The 20,577-nt window shown below is 40.9% G+C and overlaps 1 protein-coding gene across 1 annotated transcript in view; it reads right to left on the bottom strand.

Moving 5' to 3' along the window:
* Nucleotides 1-339: 339 nt before the first annotated feature.
* Nucleotides 340-20,577, bottom strand: part of LOC137261667 (streptococcal hemagglutinin-like) — a 101,736-nt gene continuing 81,498 nt past the window's right edge. The window contains exons 6-16 of the mRNA XM_067799444.1: nucleotides 19,398-19,594; nucleotides 18,774-18,895; nucleotides 17,463-17,614; nucleotides 16,469-16,565; nucleotides 12,722-12,854; nucleotides 12,097-12,136; nucleotides 10,933-11,066; nucleotides 3,454-3,540; nucleotides 3,166-3,221; nucleotides 2,548-2,678; nucleotides 340-1,656 (exon numbers count right to left, since the gene is read on the bottom strand). Coding sequence (XP_067655545.1) covers nucleotides 1,126-1,656; nucleotides 2,548-2,678; nucleotides 3,166-3,221; nucleotides 3,454-3,540; nucleotides 10,933-11,066; nucleotides 12,097-12,136; nucleotides 12,722-12,854; nucleotides 16,469-16,565; nucleotides 17,463-17,614; nucleotides 18,774-18,895; nucleotides 19,398-19,594 — 1,680 coding nt within the window. The 3' untranslated portion in view covers nucleotides 340-1,125. The remainder of the gene's footprint in view (nucleotides 1,657-2,547; nucleotides 2,679-3,165; nucleotides 3,222-3,453; nucleotides 3,541-10,932; nucleotides 11,067-12,096; nucleotides 12,137-12,721; nucleotides 12,855-16,468; nucleotides 16,566-17,462; nucleotides 17,615-18,773; nucleotides 18,896-19,397; nucleotides 19,595-20,577) is intronic.

The raw sequence follows: 20,577 nt of genomic DNA, 5'->3' as shown, positions 1-20,577 counted from the left end.
GACATGTGTCGACCAAGTCAGTGAGCCTGACAACCTAATCCTGTTAGTCACTAATAACAGGCATAGTCGCTCACTTTCATCACTAAATGAAAACTATGCGTGCACAAATATGAACATGATAAAAATTAAATAAAGTAATAGCTCTTTCTTTTCTTACCATCCACTCAAATGGTATCATGCTATTCTGGTAGTTCACATTCACAAACTTACGTAACGGCACCATCCAAATTTCTGGAATGTTCATATTCAGTGATCATGATGAGGTGATTCAATGTCTACATACTGTCAAAGAGTCTGTGTGTTCTCAGTTGAACAATACAACCCTTGCACAAAAATATAAATATCTTTCTACATTTATTCTGATGGCATAATTTACATGCATGAAAACAATACAATAGTACTAAGTGTACTAGCTTTGGTACGTATTCCCAGTACATCTGGTGTGTCTGTCTCCATAAACAATCAGAGGGGGCTAATTACTATAAGGATTTGACCTCTAAGATTTGCTGTCCCTTAGCCAAGCAGGAAATCTATGACAGTGTGGTTTGAATCTGAGAATTACCCAGAATTCCGTCATTTTTCAAAAAAGGTAGAGGCAGAGTTTCTGCGTTTCTTTTGAAGACAACATATACATCACCCAAAGTCATTCAAATAACATTAATTGGCACCGAATTCATTCATGTCATGTTTGCTGAAAATTAATCCTGCAGCATTATAAACCAGTTCTGAGTCATCAAAAAACACTGTGATAATGAGAATCTGTGAGTACTAAAATAGATCAAATGCTTCCCATGAGAAAACTAAACAGTCATGGTATAGTTACTATAGCATGAAAACTGCTAAATGCTCATAAGAATTTATATATAAGATTATAAACAAACTTTTCCATTTGTATAAGTCTTGTAAGATCCAACATTAAAATCTTGGTAAGAATCATAACAATTTATAAAAACACTCCCTTCTTAAACAACGGGATAATCACAACAACCTGTTGGGATTCATTCAACGATGAAATGATGAATTCCACAGAACCAGTTTACCACAGTCCATCCTGAATCAGTCTGTAAACAGAACTGTAATCAGTCCATCCTGTAGCATATCCACATAAATCACAACATGCTAATGCTATGCCAGTGCATTTGCATGTGAATCTGTCTTTCCTGGTTCACCAATTTTTGTGGATAAATGTTCCAGCTCTTCACGAAGTGACCGAATGAAAGGTCGTGGGGAGGCTCCAGGCTCCAGACTGGACACAACATCCAACTCATCTTGACCGGCCCAGGTTTTTGTGGGTCCCTTGTGTGGGCCACCATTGAGGCCACCGTTTTCTTTCAAAGAGTCCTGTGTTTGAGATTTACTCCCAAAAGAATGCAATGGTATGTCCTCATAGCCTGTCATGCCAGGGTAGCTGGTGTCTCCATTGGGCAGTCCCGACTTGCTCGTCCCTGTTCCGATGCCATTAACAGTTTGATGCTTTGGGTGGGAGGGTTTTGAGTTTGTGTTACCCTTGGGGTCAGGGTCTAAGTCTTTAGTTCTGATCACAATAGGCTTGGCTGGTTCTGTGGCATAGTAGCTGTCACGCATGCTGGTTGGGTACGACTCGCTGAAGGTGGTTGTCTGAAGACGCTCCTGTGTCGGTGTCTTGTCAATCACAGTCTGCAACAGGAAATTACAATTAACGAGTGGGATCTTTTACTTCATCATCTGATGTCTTTGCTAGTTTGTTGTCTCATGGACCTGTGCAAGTCCGTGGTAGAACAGGTCTTCAGCAACCCATACTTGCCATAAAAGGTGACTATTCTTGTCGTAAAAGAGGATCAACAGGATTGGGTGGTCAGACTCGCTGATTTGGTCCACACATGTCATTGGCTTCCAATTGTACAGATTGATACTCATGCTGTTGATCACTTGACTGTATGGTCCAGACTCAATTATTTACAGAACACCACCTTCTAGCTGGAATATTACTGATTGTGGCATAAAACAAAACTCACTCACTTACTTTTTGTAAAATGTAACACTCAGCAATATTCCAGAAATATGACGGCTGTCAGTATACAAAAATTGGATCAGACAATCCAGTGATCAACAACATGATCACTGATCTTTGCCACTGGGATATGATGACATGTATTGTCAGCCTTACCACCTGATCCTGTTAGTCTCCTCTTATGACAAATATGGGTTGCTGACAACTTTTTTAACATAGATCTTCACATTCACACCTACTGTCTATCGTAAACAAACATGAATAATTTCCTTTGTATTCCAGTGCCCTCGAGTGCCTGTTCAATCATAACTCTGTACACTGCCACAGATATACATAAAACATCACATTTCATCAGGGAAGGCACTTTTTGGGCGTTATAGTTGCCACAGACTGTATACAATGCAATCCACCTAATACTGACTAAAATTTATTTTCTTCATTTTTTAGGAATTCTTCAAACTATTAAAAATATTTAAAAATAAATGTGAACTTTATTATTTCTTGTCCAAACCAAATCCAAAATCCACCAAACCAAATTATCAGCATACAGTGCTTACCTGTGTTTGGGGGAGGGAGATGAGGGCTACCTCGTCTGCCGCCCTGTAGGGGCTCCAGGTCTCCAGCCTTGGGGGCCCCTCCTCCTGCCCTGTGTACGTGGGGTTGTAGTACAGGGGTGTGTGCTTCTTCTCTGTAAATGTAAGATGACACATTACATTAAGTCAGTTCTGTTTTTATTTTCACAGTATACATCATTACGTTGCTCATTCACTGTCGACTTAGTAGATACGAGTAACGCTTTTGCTGGAAACATACACAACTATTACTGATGACCTCCATGAGTATCAATCTTCAATAAACCAGTTAGAAATTCTTTCAGTCATCACTGGTTTTTAAGCTGACTGGGGCGATGGTGTAGACTAGTGGTTACAGCGTTTGCTAGTCATGATGATGACCTGGGTTCAATTCCAAATAAGGGTACAACGTGTGAAGCCCCTTTTTGGTGTCCCAGCACTTATGACATGCAACGGACGACCTCCAGCTCCTTCAAAGAGCAAAACTTCAGCTTAAAGTGTTTACTCTTCACAATGACAGAGTTTGTAAAGACACATTCTGGTTTGACTGCTTAACTACAAACATTAAGAGCAGTTGATCACTACATGGCTGTGTTCACTCACCTTCCTCTGCTGGCTGCTTGGATTCCTTGCTCTCTGTAGGCACAGATCCATTAGCTCTGAAATCAAAGCATACATTCAGTTGTAAGTTTACATAGGAGAGTCAGTGAGAAAATGTAACATAACATTGGCAGTATTTCTGCCATATTATGACAGGGGACATATATACAACAGTCAAAGAGAAAACCAGGAGCCACACCATCATTTACTTAAAGATGTCACAAATGTATTAGCACAATTTTCAAATGATCTTGTTACTTTTTGTGAACTTTATTATTCTTGACCTCTCACCTTGGGGTGACATCATCCTTCTTCCGACTTTCAGACAAGCTTGTGTAAGATGCCTTTGTTGGACTTGACACAGGAGTCACCTTGTTCCTGGAACAAAGATTTGTCCTTTGTAAACACCTTTAGCAAGATGTAGACAACAGCCGTCACCATATGGAACATATGCTATGTTATAGGATATTTATATAGCATACATATCCAGGCAACTAGTGCTTGCTCAAGGCACTGACAAATGTTTCCCTCAATCATTGGATGTCAGTATCAATGGCCCATCATATTATCAATCTCAACTCCCTGGGAAGTATACAACTATTGCTGGCTCTAGGCGCACCAAGTTATTTGTAGCTGTCTCATCCTATCAAAGTACCCATTCATAGCTTGATGTACTGGGACACATATTCACAATACTTCGTTCAAGTTTACTGCACGTTGCTGTAACTAGGTGTTTGCATGTATTCATGTGGCCACCATCTGGTCATATACCAATGAATTTGTGGGTTCTTGTAAGTGTACAGGGATGTGTACTGTACACTAGTGGTTGTGAAACATGGAAGGAGTCCGCACACAGAGATGATGCCAAGGTTTTTACAGTCACAGGTGGGCTTGATCCTGACACCTCAACCCCGCTGGATCACTAGCCTGACACTTTCGCTAGCTTGCCCACCACGCCCTATCAGACATATCTGACAAAAAACATTCCTAATACAAGTGTTAATGGTGAGAAGAACAAGGGTTTCAAACTGCCCTACAGTCATGAAGTGAGAGACTGAGTTGGGTTGTATGGTGCTTTTAGCAATATTCAAGCAAAATCATTGAGAGGAAACACCAGAAATGGGCTTCACACATTGTAAACAATCACTATGCAGGATGACCACCATTAACACATCCATGTATGATGCATTAGATTACATTCATTAAGTGAGACTGGTGTACACTCATGTTACATTCTCAGCTCACTGGGATGTATACAAACGCAAGTGCCACAAGTAGAGCTATAAGCTGATATAATTGTATAATGAATTGTCTCCCACCTTGTACAGTGACTGAGTTTAGTTTTATGCCACTTTAAGCAATATTCCTGCAATATCACTGTGGGGTACTCCAGAAATGGCCTTCACACACTGTACCATATGAGAATCAAACCTGGATCTTTGGCGTGATGAGCAAACACCTTAACCCCAGTTCTACCTCACTACCCGCACCAAGTACAGGATGGTAGTTATCTATTCAGCAGGGAGCAGGGAAGTATGGTGGAGGTCATCATTCAAATATTCAACAACAACCCCATGCAGACAAGATACACAATAGCAAACAACTGTGTACCATGAAGATGATCTTAAAATAAAGTTAACAAATAACGAAACTCCTGGCGAATCATGAAAACAAGCAGGGCCTTTATTCTCGAAATGTTCATAGCTGTAAAATTCTAAACTTTGATGATAACCAATGTGATAAGAATAGGCTTTAGAAGTTGATAGGGCTATGAATATATCGAGAATAGCTAGCCTGGTGTCTACTCAAAACTACAGAAAAACACAAATAAACAAAATGTCCATGCGATTTAATGACGTCTACTTGAGCTACACAGGAAATACAGGATGTGGTTTAACACAGGGGAGATAATCCAGGGTGAAAAATGATAATGAAACACCATTTGGCAGGCAGTGAACCAGTCATTGCCAAAATTACCTTTTCTTGTTGAAGGATAAAACTGACCTGGCAAACACATACGAAAAATAAGATTTTGTAAATGAACATTCTGTTGATATGTAATACACTTAATAAACATGGTACTAGAACTAAACAATCTGCTGAAACTTCAGAGGTACTCAAAACATAAACATTAAGGAAAGTCCTCAAATAATCCTAATATATATCAGCTTCACAGGTTCAGATCTTTAGAAATAATGCCAAAATGTTGGACTCAACAATGGTTATTCCAAGACGAAAACTCTGGTCTGGTTATCTTAAAGGGGCACTGATGCGGAGCAATTTCCGTGGACTGGTGTAAACCTTTGTTATTGTTTTTCTCCAGTGAGTACCCGGATGATATCCCAGAATTCGTGACTGGTTCGTGACCTCTGCTGCGCAGTCCGTATGTGCAACTGATAGTTTAATTACAGACAGATCAACTGAGGTGAAGTCATTTTTACTTCATTACAAATGTATTATGAAAACAAATGAAACACGTTGAAGATTAATCATCTGCCAGTGGTAGAAATGGTAAAAAACTATTAGGACGGAAAAATACTGAGGCCAATGTACGTCTCTATACTTTGTCTCATAACCCTAATTAGTTTATTGTCATATTTGTATGATTTTGAAACTTAATAAGAGAAAACACTGTCTGCTTATACTCATAGTAAATTTCTAACATAACAGCAACATTTATACATTGTATAGATTGCCAATGTGGATCCTATTTCACACACATACACGATCTAGTGTGTGTTTTCTGTCATATCGATTCTGCTGAATGCCACAACAATTAAAACAAAATGCAAATAATGAATGTAAAACAGACTAATTTTAGAGCAACAATGTCAGGTTACTACCTTGTTCAGGAATGTATCAATATCCACGTAAAAGAAATCGTATTCCATTCATCTGCAGCTGGTAAATAATCCTGCTCTGTGTCGCATGTCTTACACAACTGTCTAAAGTAACACATCGTTTCACTTCTTTCGTTGGTGAAAACCTGATAAACCTCTCACTGGTCACCCAAGATAGCACACCTGGCAACTAATTGTATGATGTCCGCTATTCTAAGTAATTTAGTTAACCAATAATGAGCAATCAATCAATTAACGCAAGGGTGGTTAATTCTTTGAAGGGAGGATGTTGTTTTTACAATCGCACTTTACGACAGGGTGTAGTCATCTACACACACTGCCTTTTGACAAAAGTAATTAATCAATCAGTGTGTTATCGGTGAATCCTTTGATCGATGTTTGTTTTTGTAACTCAGCTGATAAACCCTCTTGCATCACTTACATGCACATATTACATAACATACAATACATTTGCCATTACAGACCTTAATTTATAATGTTGAGTATTTACTCCAGACAGGAGAAATGCCAAATGGGAACCTTTGTTGAGTAACCTGAGTGGTGTTACTACTAATTATACCTGTTATAAATTCATTAATTGACCATCCAGAGAATGATGACAAATAACACGTGTAGGTTTACACCATCAAACGCGAGTTACAGAAAGGAAGATGTAATCTCTGTGTCGCATGCAGCCTGAAAACACTTATGGGCCGAAACTGTTTTGAGGATACCAACGGAATTTCGTTACATAAGTAATACATACAGGCATTTGCTGTGTACTTGAGTAAATAGGTGAAATAAGGGGGTTTTTTTACGTAAGAAAATTTTCAGATTTCTCTACCAAAGGCAAAGTCGTCGTTTATTGTTTACGAATTCAAATAAATCAACTGTGTGTTTTTATTATCATAAATAATGAACCCTTGTAGCTACCATAGCTAGCAAAATTTACGTATGATATTTGCTATCACAGCTGAACCAACACTCAAAATTACCTAAATATGAAGTTTTGCAATCTTCCGGAGTGAAACAAATGGCTTGCTACCTGCCTGTAGACATCATATTTTCATGTAACATGATTGAATATCGAGGTTAAAAACAGAGAAATAGGATCAAATTGAGTAACTATACCATCCAAGCATCATATTTTCATGTAACATGATTAAATATCGAGGTAAAAAACACAGAAATAGGATCAAATTGAGTAACTATACCATCCAAGCGTCCGAAAAAAACTACACTGCTGGGATATTTTGTTACGATCAGACAAAGGAATACCATGGATATTTTTAAATAATGGCATATGATGGGCATCCAGCCTCCTGACTCTTTTGGGTGAAGAAATTCTGCTAATATGGACAGGAGCCCAGTTCCTTTGTCCGTCACAGTCGAAGGAGCGGTCGCTGACCAATTTGCAGTTTGGTTCCGTAATTAGACCGTTGGCGAGAAACATTATTTGCTCCGCATCAGTGCCCCTTTAATCAGCTTGGTGACTGGTAGTCTGCAGTTTGTATTTTCACGGAACTACATGTAATGTTGATCAGTGTGTTGAATAAAGTCTTTTATCATTTGCAATGGTAAATCTTTAGCCTGAAATTGTGATAACTTGCTCCTGTTTTACTGCCCCTTTCGACATATATTTCTTATAGTTAACTAAATAACTGTCACTATATGGTAAAAATATTGCCAGTGTGGCGTGTTGCTCCACTACCTGAACTCATCTAAGATCAATCTTAGCAAGTTACACTAATTTTACAATCGTCTTAGCTAAAAGTTATACCTGTTCCACTAACCGATCTTAGGCCGATCATAGCCAGTCCCTATCTCATGATCCTTCTCTAATAATCAAACACATTTGTACTTTTTTGTTTCAGAACATTGTTCAATTACTTCATAAACCATCCCTATTCTCAACCATTACAATATTGTTGTACTTACGTATTGTGACTCTCTGGGCCGTGTTCAAATGACAACAGTGGTCGCACTGGCCTCATAGTTGCATGGCTTCAGTTCAGTGTTTTTTACATCACAGAAATATACAAATTCAATTCATGTGGAGTTTTAGGGGACGATCAATGTGAAACACTTGCTCTTCTTATTCACACAGAATATGAAAGCCACCATTTTGGTTTCTCTACAATTGATTTTAGTGGTCTTAAGTTGGTCTTTGAAGTTGGTTAGTGTAACGGTATGCTGATCTTATGCCAAGATTGTGATTTTACAGGGGTTAACAAATGGCGCTGGGCTAAGATAGGTTAGTGGAATGGCACCCTGGTCAGATATAGTGTGACCCAGTCAATCCATACTGTTATAGTACCACTGAAATTGTCCACATTAATTAGTACCCAGCAACTGAAATTTCCACACGTCAAAATGTACCCTGTAGATTATATCTAAAATTAATTGTCTGTTTATGCTGATGTAAGCAATATTTGTCTTGAATAAGTGAGTTTGAATCTGGAAAAATACAGGAAAAATAGTGATTGATATCATGAGGAATGATGGAGTATGATGATGTATCATTATGATTAGGGACCAATTCCGACTTGGAATTACTGCAGGGTCACACATCAACACTTTGAGGTAAGTGCCGTCAACGAGTATGAGAATATGCAAGTTAAAATCTGACTAATCACTGAAGTACATGAAAGCACTGAACTAACAGAAAAAAAACAAGCTACTCTATAACAGGTACTGATGAGAATGTATGCATACCTTAACTTAGTGGTATGTGTCATGCCATGCTGAATAAATACTCTCGAAAGGCAAATTTCACCTTACTCGGTGTACCTTACACCACCTGCATAACCTGTTCCTACCACCACCTGTCTGAACCTGTCGGTATGCTGCACCACCTAACTGAACCTGTCTGTACCTACCACCATCTGACCGAACCTGTATGTACGTAACACCATCTGACCAAACCTATCTGTACCTGCAACCATCTGACTGAAACTATTTGTACCTAACATCATCTGACTGAACCTTTCTGTACCCAACACCATCTGACCAAACCTATCTGTACCTGCAACCATCTGACTGAAACTATTTGTACCTAACATCATCTGACTGAACCTTTCTGTACCCAACATCATCTGACTGAACCTGTCTGTACCTGGCACCATCTGACTGAATTTGTCTGAATCTAACACAATCTGACCGAACCCGTCTGTACCTAACACAATCTGACCGAACCTTTCTGTACCCAACATCATCTGACTGAACCTGTCTGTATCTAACACCATCTAACTGAACCTGTCTGTACCTAACACCATCTGACTGAACTTGTCTGTATCTAACACCATCCGACTGACCCCATCTGTACCTAACACCATCTGACTGAACCCCTTTGTACCTAACACCACTTGAATGAGCCTGTCTGTAGCTAACATCATCTGATGGAACCTGTCTGTTCATACCATGATCTGACTGAACCTGCCTGTACCTAGCACCATCTGACTGAAACCATCAATACCTAACACCATCTGACTGAACCCATCTGTACCTAGCACCATCTGACTGAACCCATCTGTTCCTACCACCATCTGACTGAACCCATCTGTACCTACCACCATCTGACTGAACCCGTCTGTTCCTACCACCATCTGACTGAACCCGTCTGTTCCTACCACCATCTGACCGAACCTGTGTGCACCTACCACCATCTGACTGAACCCGTCTGTTCCTACCATAATTTTACTGAACCTGTGTGTACCTAACACCATCTGACTGAACCTGTCTGTACCTCCTACCAACTGAACCCGCCTGTACCTACCACTGACTGAATCCGTCTGTACCTACCACCATCTGACTGAACTCGTCTGTTCCTACCACCATCTGACTGAACCCGTCTGTTCCTACCACCATCTGACCGAACCTGTGTGCACCTACCACCATCTGACTGAACCCGTCTGTTCCTACCACCATTTTACTGAACCTGTGTGTACCTAACACCATCTGACTGAACCTGTCTGTACCTCCTACCAACTGAACCCGCCTGTACCTACCACTGACTGAATCCGTCTGTACCTACCACCATCTGACTGAACTCGTCTGTTCCTATCACCATCTGACTCAACCCATCTGTTCCTACCACCTCTGACTGAACCCGTCTGTACCTTGCACCATCTGACTGAACCCGTCTGTACCTACCACCATCTGACCGAACCCGTAAAGTACCTACCACCATCTGACTGAACCCGTCTGTACCTAACACCATCTGACTGAACCCGTCTGTACCTTGCACCATCTGACTGAACCCGTCTGTACCTACCACCATCTGACCGAACCCGTATGTACCTACCACCATCTGACTGAACCTGTGTGTACCTACCACCATCTGACTGAACCTGTGTGTACCTAACACCATCTGACTGAACCCGTATGTACCTACCACCATCTGACCGAACCCGTATGTACCTACCACCATCTGACTGAACCTGTGTGTACCTACCACCATCTGACTGAACCTGTGTGTACCTAACACCATCTGACTGAACCCGTCTGTACCTAACACCATCTGACTGAACCCGTATGTACCTACCACCATCTGACCGAACCCGTATGTACCTACCACCATCTGACTGAACCTGTGTGTACCTACCACCATCTGACTGAACCTGTCTGTACCTAACACCATCTGACTGAACCCGTATGTACCTACCACCATCTGACCGAACCCGTATGTACCTACCACCATCTGACTGAACCTGTGTGTACCTACCACCATCTGACTGAACCTGTGTGTACCTAACACCATCTGACTGAAGTATCTGTACCTAACACCATCTGACTGAACCCGTATGTACCTACCACCATCTGACTGAACCTGTGTGTACCTACCACCATCTGACTGAACCTGTATGTACCTACCACCATCTGACTGAAGTATCTGTACCTAACACCATCTGACTGAAGTATCTGTACCTACCCCATGCTGGACCTGCTGGAGGAGATGAGGGAGAATGCATCATCCAGCAGTTTGTGCATCCTCCGCTTGGCCTCATCTAGAGACTCCCCAGACTGAGACGAACCCTCATGCTCATCCTCCGTGAAAGCCTCATTCTGCAACAGGATGCTGATTGGTCAATTTCTTCATCAACTGATCCAAGCAAACATACAGTTTCTCAAAGTAAATATCTACTGCTTACCAAAATGGTAGATTATAACTCATTATTTGACATGTGTGACATTTGAGTTTCTGTAACATCTGAATCAAATTTGTTCCAGGGAAAAGTCAAATTTTCAAAACTAAACTTTTCATTATTCTATACTAGGCACATGAAGAAACTGTGTATACAAAAATTTAAAATCTAAATTTATCAAACCTGAGTAGACACATAAGGATTTAAACTCAGAGATTAGCGACATGTATCTAACATGCACGCATGTGCAACGTTCCGTGATGTCAGTGGTTTTGTCCTTGAGACGTGCAATACGTTGTTGCACTTGCATTCCAGGAAAGAGAAACAGAGCAAATGAATGCCACACAATACTGTCACTTTGGAAAGCTCAACCCCTGTCCTTGCTATCATTCAATAAATTAAATGGCTATTGAAACTCATAGCATGCCAAGGCTAATGTCGGCACAACGTCATGAGGCCACTGGGATGTTACGTGAGGAAATGTCTCAACGACAAGTGACTGCACATTTCCACTGCCACTGGAACACCATTTCTGCACTGGTGAGACACTACCAGAACACAAATGACGCCATCGATTGGCCACATATCACCCAACACAGTTCAACAAAATTTACGTCATCACGGGGTCAGATGTCCCGACCATACAACCTATCCTGACACATCAACAACAAGCTGGCTGAATGTGGTGCCAAAATCATGTCCACAGACCCTTGGTTTGGTGGAGATGTGTTGTTTTTACACATGACTCCAGGTTTTACATTTCACATAGTGATGGATGAAATATTCCCGACTTGTTATGGTCTCATGATGCCTCCATTGAAGTTAATATGTACCTCTGACATTGTTATTGTACTTGTCAACTGGGATAATATTTTTAATGCACAGTTTCTTTATGTGGCGTTACAATGCACAGTTTCTTTATGTGGCTAGTATATTATACATGTACTTACAGTGTGTCCTTCTTGGGGATCTTTCTTACGACGACTTGACCTAAGATATTACAAAAGAATTCAAAGAAGTAAATAAAGGAATGCTCACGTTAGCAATTGATAAGTTATATACTACACTCTTACAGGATAAACAGAGAGAGTAACAATAGGTAATGACATCTAATCATAGTTTAAGTTAGACTACAAGGTTCGGGTAAAGAGTACAGAATTTTACACGGTGAATGGGTCTGTAAATGAGAATGATGCTTTAACTTTACGTAAATAAATGGTAGATTAGTTGGTTTGTTGTTCAATATTCCAGCTAAATGACAGCAGTCTAGAGAAGTCTAGACAAGACAATCCAGTGATCAACAGCATTAGCACAAATCTTCTGTCACAACTACCTTTAGCATATCAATCATGTGAAATCATATTCCAAACATGCAAATGGCTACTCACAACTGATACCCTCCGGTCTTCCTAGTGGTGTTCTATTGACACATTTTTCTTGTTTTGTCAGATAAAATAATGCCTGTGTCCAAACGTTTTGTTTTTAGAGTGTTAATAAATGTTCTTAGGTCTCTTTAATGTTTCTTATCATCTTTGGTGAGCCAGACCATCAAAGAAACACATCCTGGCACTTTACCGTTTCTTTGGTTTATGGACAAAGACATCAGGGAGGTTGTTGTCTTGGTCGGGGGACCCTAGGACAGCATCAATCTCCTTCTGAGCCTTCTTGTACCCCTGTCTGACCTCATGATCTTCACTCTGATGGGGATCTACACAACAATAATTCATTAATAGTTTAAATGACCACTTCTAAAGCAATATAAATAACAGACTGGCGTCCTTGTGCTGTCTGCTAATCTAGACTTGCCTCTTTAAGGAATAGAATTACTACACATCCATAGGCTTAGCAGTCAGTTCAGCCTTGTAGCAAGGCTAGACTATACCTATACCTGTGGTTCAGTCAGTTCAGCCTTGTAGCAAGGCTAGACTATATCTATACCTGTGGTTCAGTCAGTTCAGCCTTGTAGCAAGACTAGTCTATACCTACACCTGTGGTTCAGTCAGTTCAACCTTGTAGCAAGGCTAGACTATACCTATACCTGTGGTTCAGTCAGTTCAGCCTAGTAGCAGGGCTAGACTATACCTATACCTGTGGTTCAGTCAGTTCAACCTTGTAGCAAGGCTAGACTATACCTATACCTGTGGTTCAGTCAGTTCAGCCTTGTAGCAAGGCTAGTCTATACATATACCTGTGGTTCAGTCAGTTCAGCCTTGCAGCAAGGCTAGACTATACCTATACCTGTGGTTCAGTCAGTTCAGCCTTGTAGTAAGGCTAGACTATACCTATACCTGTGGTTCAGTCAGTTCAGCCTTGTAGCAAGGCTAGTTTATACCTATACCTGTGGTTCAGTCAGTTCAGCCTTGCAGCAAGGCCAGACTATACCTATACCTGTGGTTCAGTCAGTTCAGCCTTGTAGTAAGGCTAGACTATACCTATACCTGTGGTTCAGTCAGTTCAGCCTTGTAGCAAGGCTAGTTTATACCTATACCTGTGGTTCAGTCAGTTCAGCCTTGTAGCAAGGCTAGTCTATACCTATACCTGTGGGGTTATCTACCAGGAACAGTTCTAGAATTCCAAACCATATGCCCTTGAAAGGAAAAGGGGAAAAGATTGTTATCTTGCTTTACGTATTTCTTATCTTTCTTAGCAGCCTAACTTCAGAGGCATTGAATGTTGCCGTAATTGTATGATGAAACATTACTGCCTCTGCCTCCAGACTTGTCCTGTTATCACTGACACATGTGTCAAATATGTTAAACAGGAGTTCAAGTTTTGAGCATGATACATTCTCATATTGCTATATATATACATATGGAAATTAATTAAGCAACACCAAATTCAAAGACACATAAAAACTTAACAAAGTTTAACGAAGTAATTTTGATGATTGATTATTCAATTTTGATGTATTGACATACAGCATGAGCTTTTCATGGGTTGATATGACGCGCGTGAAGCTTGCACAGCGCACGTGCATTGCTTTAACCTCAACTTTCGAAAAATGCACTTTTTCCCTGGGGTGTTTACAAGCGCAGGTTGTCGATTGCATTCGGTTTTTCATTCATTTCAATGTCATGGCACGTAGGAAATTATCAGAGGCCACTCGTTGGCAAATAATCGGCATGAGGAATGCTGGTATGTCTCTAAGACAAATCGGGACTCAAATCGGACGACATCATTCCATAATTTCAAAACTTTTGAAAAAATACCGGGCCACTAATGAAGTTAAAGACCTGCCTAGACCAGGAAGACCCAGGAAGACCACAGTCCGGGAGGACAGAGCTTTACTGAGACTTGTACGGCGCAGGTCCTTCGACTCGAGCTCTCGGTTGAGACAGGAGTGGCTTCCAGGGAGACCCATCTCGAACAGGACTGTTCGGAATCGTCTGAAAGCTGCAGGATACCGGGCAAGGAGGCCAATCAAGCGACCCAGACTGTCTCCAGCCCATAAGGCAGCCCGACTGGCCTGGTGTAATGACCGTTTGCACTGGAACATTGCCTCTTGGAGGAAGGTCCATTTCTCAGATGAGAGCCGGTTCTTGCTGCACATGGTGGACGGTCATACTCGGGTCTGGAGGCAGAGGAACACAGCAATGGCTCCACGGAACATCCAGGAGACTGTGGCCTTTGGGGGAGGTTCCGTTATGGTATGGGGGTGCATTTCCATGAACTGCAAGTTGGATATCATTACCATCCGTGGCAACCTTAACGGTGTTCGTTACCAACAGGAGGTTCTTGACAGGGCTGTGGTACCTCATTTTGAGAACCATCCTCTGGCAACGAGACCCATATTTATGGACGACAATGCTAGACCTCACAGGGAGCATGCTGTAAATGATTTTTTGCGGCAAAATGCAATTGACAGAATTCCATGGCCTGCCATGAGCCCTGACCTCAACCCCATTGAACATTTGTGGGACTTTATTGGCCGTCGTGTGAGGCAGAGAGACCCACCAGTCCATAATCTCAACGAATTGACGGCTGCCCTGCATGAGGAGTGGAACAGGATCCCCCAGAATCAGATCCGGAGACTCATCCAAGGAATGAGGAGGCGTCGAATCGGTGGTGCGTGCGCAGGGAGGACACACTAGATATTGATGAAAGTCGGTGTGCAGACTCTCAGATGACTGTTCTTTCTTTCCATGTGACATTTGTGTTAATACACCTGACAACAACGTCTGTGGATGAATAGTAAATTGTGTCCATTTTTTCATGAATTTAAGACAGTTTTAAGAATTTGGATTTCGTTGCAATAAAGCAAAGTCTTGATACTTTTTCCCTTTAAGTTGTTTGTCAGAGATCGTCTGTTGAATAAAAAAGTGTCAAACTATATCAACCCGGCATATTTTGATTGTCAGAACACTTCAAAGTTGCTCCAATAGAAAAAATTGGGGTGTTGCTTGATTAATTTCCAGGTGTATATATAGAGGATACTACACGACCTTCCATGTAATACCATTTTTAATAAACGAGTTAATGATTTGGTATCAGATGAGCGAAAGCGAATTTGATACTAACTCTTTAATGAGTTTCATGAAAACGGTATTTCACGGAAGCGAGTTTAGTATTCTGTTTATTACTCGCCAGCATAAATAGTCAGAAACTGCGGCGAAATTGCCTACAGTGTGAGGTCTCTCAGCTTTCAACTCAAGCAAGATCTAGTAAAATCGCGACATCAACATTAGCATTGTGACGTCACAACTTTGAACCATTTTGACATCATACGTAAAGTGGTATTACACTAGTGTAATACTGAATTGTGAAAATTTAACGGTGCAGTATCTTCAACAGGCGAGTAATAATGTGCAACATCTACTCATTTGGCATGTTCCAATCCAGTACAATTTGACAATGTTTGTTTTAATACAGACAACAATATACCAACCACATCATGTAGGTTAGAAACATGTACCTATATTTTTGAGGCTCTTCTGGTCTTAAGATGTTCATAAGTGCCATTTATTTACATTAACTTATGACTATGTTAGCTCTAAGAGAGCTTCGAAAATCTAGGCCCTCTAATGTGAGACTTATATGATGATCAACATATCCCACACTGTCGAGGTACAAAAACTATAAGGCTGACTTCATGGTTTAATTCTTGCAAACATATATATACAGGACAAAAATAGTTAGGGATATATGTAAATGTTGAAATTATGAATAATGATCTATTTATTCATTGACACACTGATGAAATATCAATCATAAAATACCAATATCCCTAACTTACTTTGTCCAGTATAGGTTAAATAACACCCTAAACTGTACAGGTGTTCAACAATGTCCTTGACCTGGTTCTAAAGGAGAAGACTGTCTCACCTGTGTTTCCAGACCTTTCCCTCTTGCGCTGTTCTCTCAGTCGCTGTTTGTTTCTTAATCTCTCCATTTCAGCTCTCTCCAGGAGTTCCTCCTCTTCCTGAAATACAGGTGAGTGAGTGAGTGAGTTGGGTTTAATGCCGCTTCACAGACTTGAGTCCTAACACACTGAGTCAGACAGATGTGTGTTATAAGCTCTAAATGTGGCAAGCCTTAGATGTTTATCACTTGAGTAGAAACACACGAACACAACATTTATTGTTTCAGGACAGCATAACTAATGCAAATCTAAAGGCAAATTAAGTGGCAGTAACAGAGATAGGCTACAGTCTGTAATAATCAAGACTGGACAAAACTGCAGCATGAGCATTGATTTGTACAGCCTACCATTAGTCTCTCTAAGGACAAGCATGGGTGCCATGATTACTGTGCGGACAGTGAGTGAGTGAGTGAGTGAGTGAGTCTAGTTTTACGCCGCACTCACCAATATTCCAGCCGTCTGTAAATAATCAAGTTTGGCCCAGACAATCCAGTGATTAACAACATGAGCATCGATCTGCACAAGGTGTCAACCAAGTCAGCGAGCCTGACCACCCAATCCCATTAGTCGCCTCTTACGACAAGCATGGTCACCTTTTATGGCTAGTATGGGTATGGGTTTATAGAGGCTGGCTGAACATATAGAAAAATGACATCAGGGTGATTTGAGGCCTTTTACAACCTATCTGAAAAAACTGCATTCCTGCCACAACTTCAAATTGTAATCCAAACCAACAATTATCAGGACATTAGTGAATGTTCTGACACACCATCACAAGGCCAGTAACGTCCGACCTGTTGTGATTCTAAACCCAAAACTGTGTGCTTCATAGTAATTTTGTCATATTTACTGACTATGTTTTCCAGTTTCACAATTTAATTCTCTACTAACCAGTTTCTGGGTCACAAGCAATGTCCGTACTACTGTTTGGAAATCACCTCACAACCAAAGACTCACCTGGGCTGAGGCAGGTGGCATGCTATCCTGGGTTGAGGTAGGTGGTTTGCTGTCCAGCTGTTTGTTGTGTCTGGGTATAGGCAAGGGTTTGGTTCTCAGCTCTTCTGGGTTGGGCTCTGCCACGTTGTCAATCTGGGAGCTTGAATCATCAGCTAGTGAAAACAGATGAAGCTGATACAGAGATTTGAGAGTGGAATCATTTATCTTAATACAGTCAGGCCGCGTTAGTCTGGACCCCGACAATCCGATTCCCGCGATATCCGATTCCCGCAAACAATAGCTAGCTGTAACCAATCTTGTTTACTATGTAAACTCATTACCTGTTGATTCAGTAATCTGGTGCTTCACTATCCGTATCCGAACGTTAATCAGCGGTAACAGATTAGCTAATTACACATAGTTTTGCTTCATTAATCCGGCGGTACATCAAAAAGGTTGGGATAATCCCTTCACACCATGAGCCCCATTCAGTGGTAATTGTTAAGTGACACTTGCGAGTTGAAGATGTTGTTAGTTTGTGATTTTTGGTTAGTTGGAGTAATACCTGTCATGCTTACTTCCTGTATAAAACACTGATCGTGTCAAAATGAGATCACCTGACGCTTGTCAGTCATAATGGCAAGTCCCGCCCCTAGGCGTAAAAGATGTGAAATTACTGCAGCACAAAAAAAAAAGAGAAAACCCTGAAGCCAATATTGATCTTATGTGTAAACATTTTGGTCAAGAATTCGGACAGTCTATCGGCAAGAGCACAATTTCGGACATCGGATATGTTTTGTGATTGGCTATGATCATTTGACAGACAGATGCAATCACGTGGTTGACACGTGATCTTACTTCGTAGCAATGCTGCCAGTCACAAGTATGCCAATGTCAAACTGACCAACGTGAAAGTTGATTTCTTGCCCCCAAACACCACATCGCACATTCAGCCAACTTGTACACATTTGTATGTTTTTGTATTGCCATGTCAAAGGGAAGTAACCCTACGGTAGTTGTGTTCATAAAAGTTCGTTTCAGTAGTCCATACGTTTCACTATCCGAACGTTTTTAATGAAAAACAGAAGTGTTCGGATTAACGCGGCCTGACTGTATTTTAAAGGCTCTTAATCTTCAAACACTCCAACATCCCATACAGCTTGAACTGTTTTCCTGCAGAGCCAAACAACTTACTAAAACTGAAATGTGGTAGTCCCTTTATTTAGGACTGTTTCAAACTCCCCACTCAAAACAGTTTCTGTTACTGATTACATGGCTCAATATTCAAAGGATAGAATTAGTAAGTCCAGCAGGAGTACTGAGCAGAGTTACCTTCTCTCGGTATGTTCCTCTGTTTTTTCCCCTTCCTCCTGGCCGGCGTTGCATACCGATCATCCTCGGACACGTACGTCATGGAGTCATTGGCTTCTGACCGCGGACTGGATGCTGGATGTCTGGAACAACAAGTAATAATCTCATCATTATAAGAACTTCAACTTATTTCGCCCAGCAATCATGGAGCCATGTCCCGTCGACATCCACTACTCTCATGCTCCCAAATACCATATTTCCTCTAAATAAGTAGTTATTTTTTCATTAGACTTCCAGCTCTGGTGCTTATTAGAGTCCTGCACTTTTGCACTTACTGCAATTACAACAAATTACAACTAAGCATCTGTCCAATGCGGAAAGTTGTCAACTTTGGCATAAACTCTAAGTCCTGTTAGTGGCTTGTACGTTTATGACCAGCTGTACAATCCGGCACATTGTCTAAACCGAATTTTTTCTTCAGGCCTTGTGGGAGCCTGCTTACACTGTAGTGATATCTCAACAAATATGTCAGGAAAGTGAGACACTGTAAACAAATTATTATGACATGTCCGAAACTGAATCAGTGTCCCACATTTCAAAATCTACAATTGTGTACTTCTTCAGAAACTTGTAACAGTGACCTACTTCTTCTTCCCATTAGTCTTGGCAATGTCTACCAGCTTCTTAACCTCTGGGTACAAGGTGGACTCCTCGTCAGGGTCAGGGTTCACCTCGTAGGACATCTTTTTGTTTCTGGTCTTAATGAGACCCACACTGCTGCCTCTCTTGCTTCCTTGTTCTGGGGGGTAGTCGGGGGGAGCCCCTGATGCCTCACTCTGAACCTGGAACATACATCACATACACTAGCTTAACTCTAAAAATATGAAAAAAAATGTTAAAAAATGAAAAACAAATTATAACTAAGCACTTTTAAACAAAGCATCACGATGTAGAATAGACAGCCTTTCATAAAATCCTCTTCGCATATGCTTCATTGGATCTTTTTTGGAAATTTTTGCACTGAGAATCCGGTTTATCCAGCTCCTTACATCTGCTTTTCAGGTACCCACTTTAAACAGCTGGGTGGATTGACTGAATGTGGACGAAGTGCCTTGCCCAAGGACACAACACAGAATGAGAAAAATGTTTGCATGCTAACCACTACACCAGCATGCTTAGACCACTACACCTGTGTGCTCCACAGACAGATATCCTTTCCCATGAGACTAAAAACACCTCTTCAGTTCCCAAATATCACAGATGGTTACTCCTACCTGGCACTATAGATGTTAATTAACCATTCATGTCCATATTATACAGGGACAACTATCTTACCTCACACATAAAAGTCTGTGATTGGATGAAAACTCTTAGCAGGTAACATGTTCTATGTTACCCACTGGGAATTCATTTTCTACTTTGTTTCACTAAATTTTGTGCCGAGCAATTAAGTCACGCATGATATAAGGAAATACTTATGTTTTGTGAATGCTAAATGATGGAAGGGAGATAACTCTACACTTGTTTTTCTTATAACTCGCTACATTCTATGTCATCTGAAAATCTAGTATTAAGTGTGTAACTCTAGTACCCCTTATTATGATCCATGGCCTTATGTTAGACATATACCGGTAACATAAACAAACATAGAGGGTACATCTACTCATGTCCCCCTCATGACCAGTGCAGGGGTTCAAAATTGTTTTAAAAAGCGTCTTGTAACAAGGCAAGTGACTTCAAGAAAGTAACTTGTCCTGACTAATTTTCCACTTGCCCTGATTTTAAGACACAAGGTTTGATGTTAATGTTTACTGGACTATTTATC

The sequence above is a fragment of the Haliotis asinina genome, chromosome 14 (genome assembly GCF_037392515.1).
Source record: "Haliotis asinina isolate JCU_RB_2024 chromosome 14, JCU_Hal_asi_v2, whole genome shotgun sequence".
Taxonomy (NCBI): domain Eukaryota; kingdom Metazoa; phylum Mollusca; class Gastropoda; order Lepetellida; family Haliotidae; genus Haliotis; species Haliotis asinina.
Note: the sequence above shows the minus strand (reverse complement) of the source record. Positions and strands in the feature narration are given on the sequence as shown.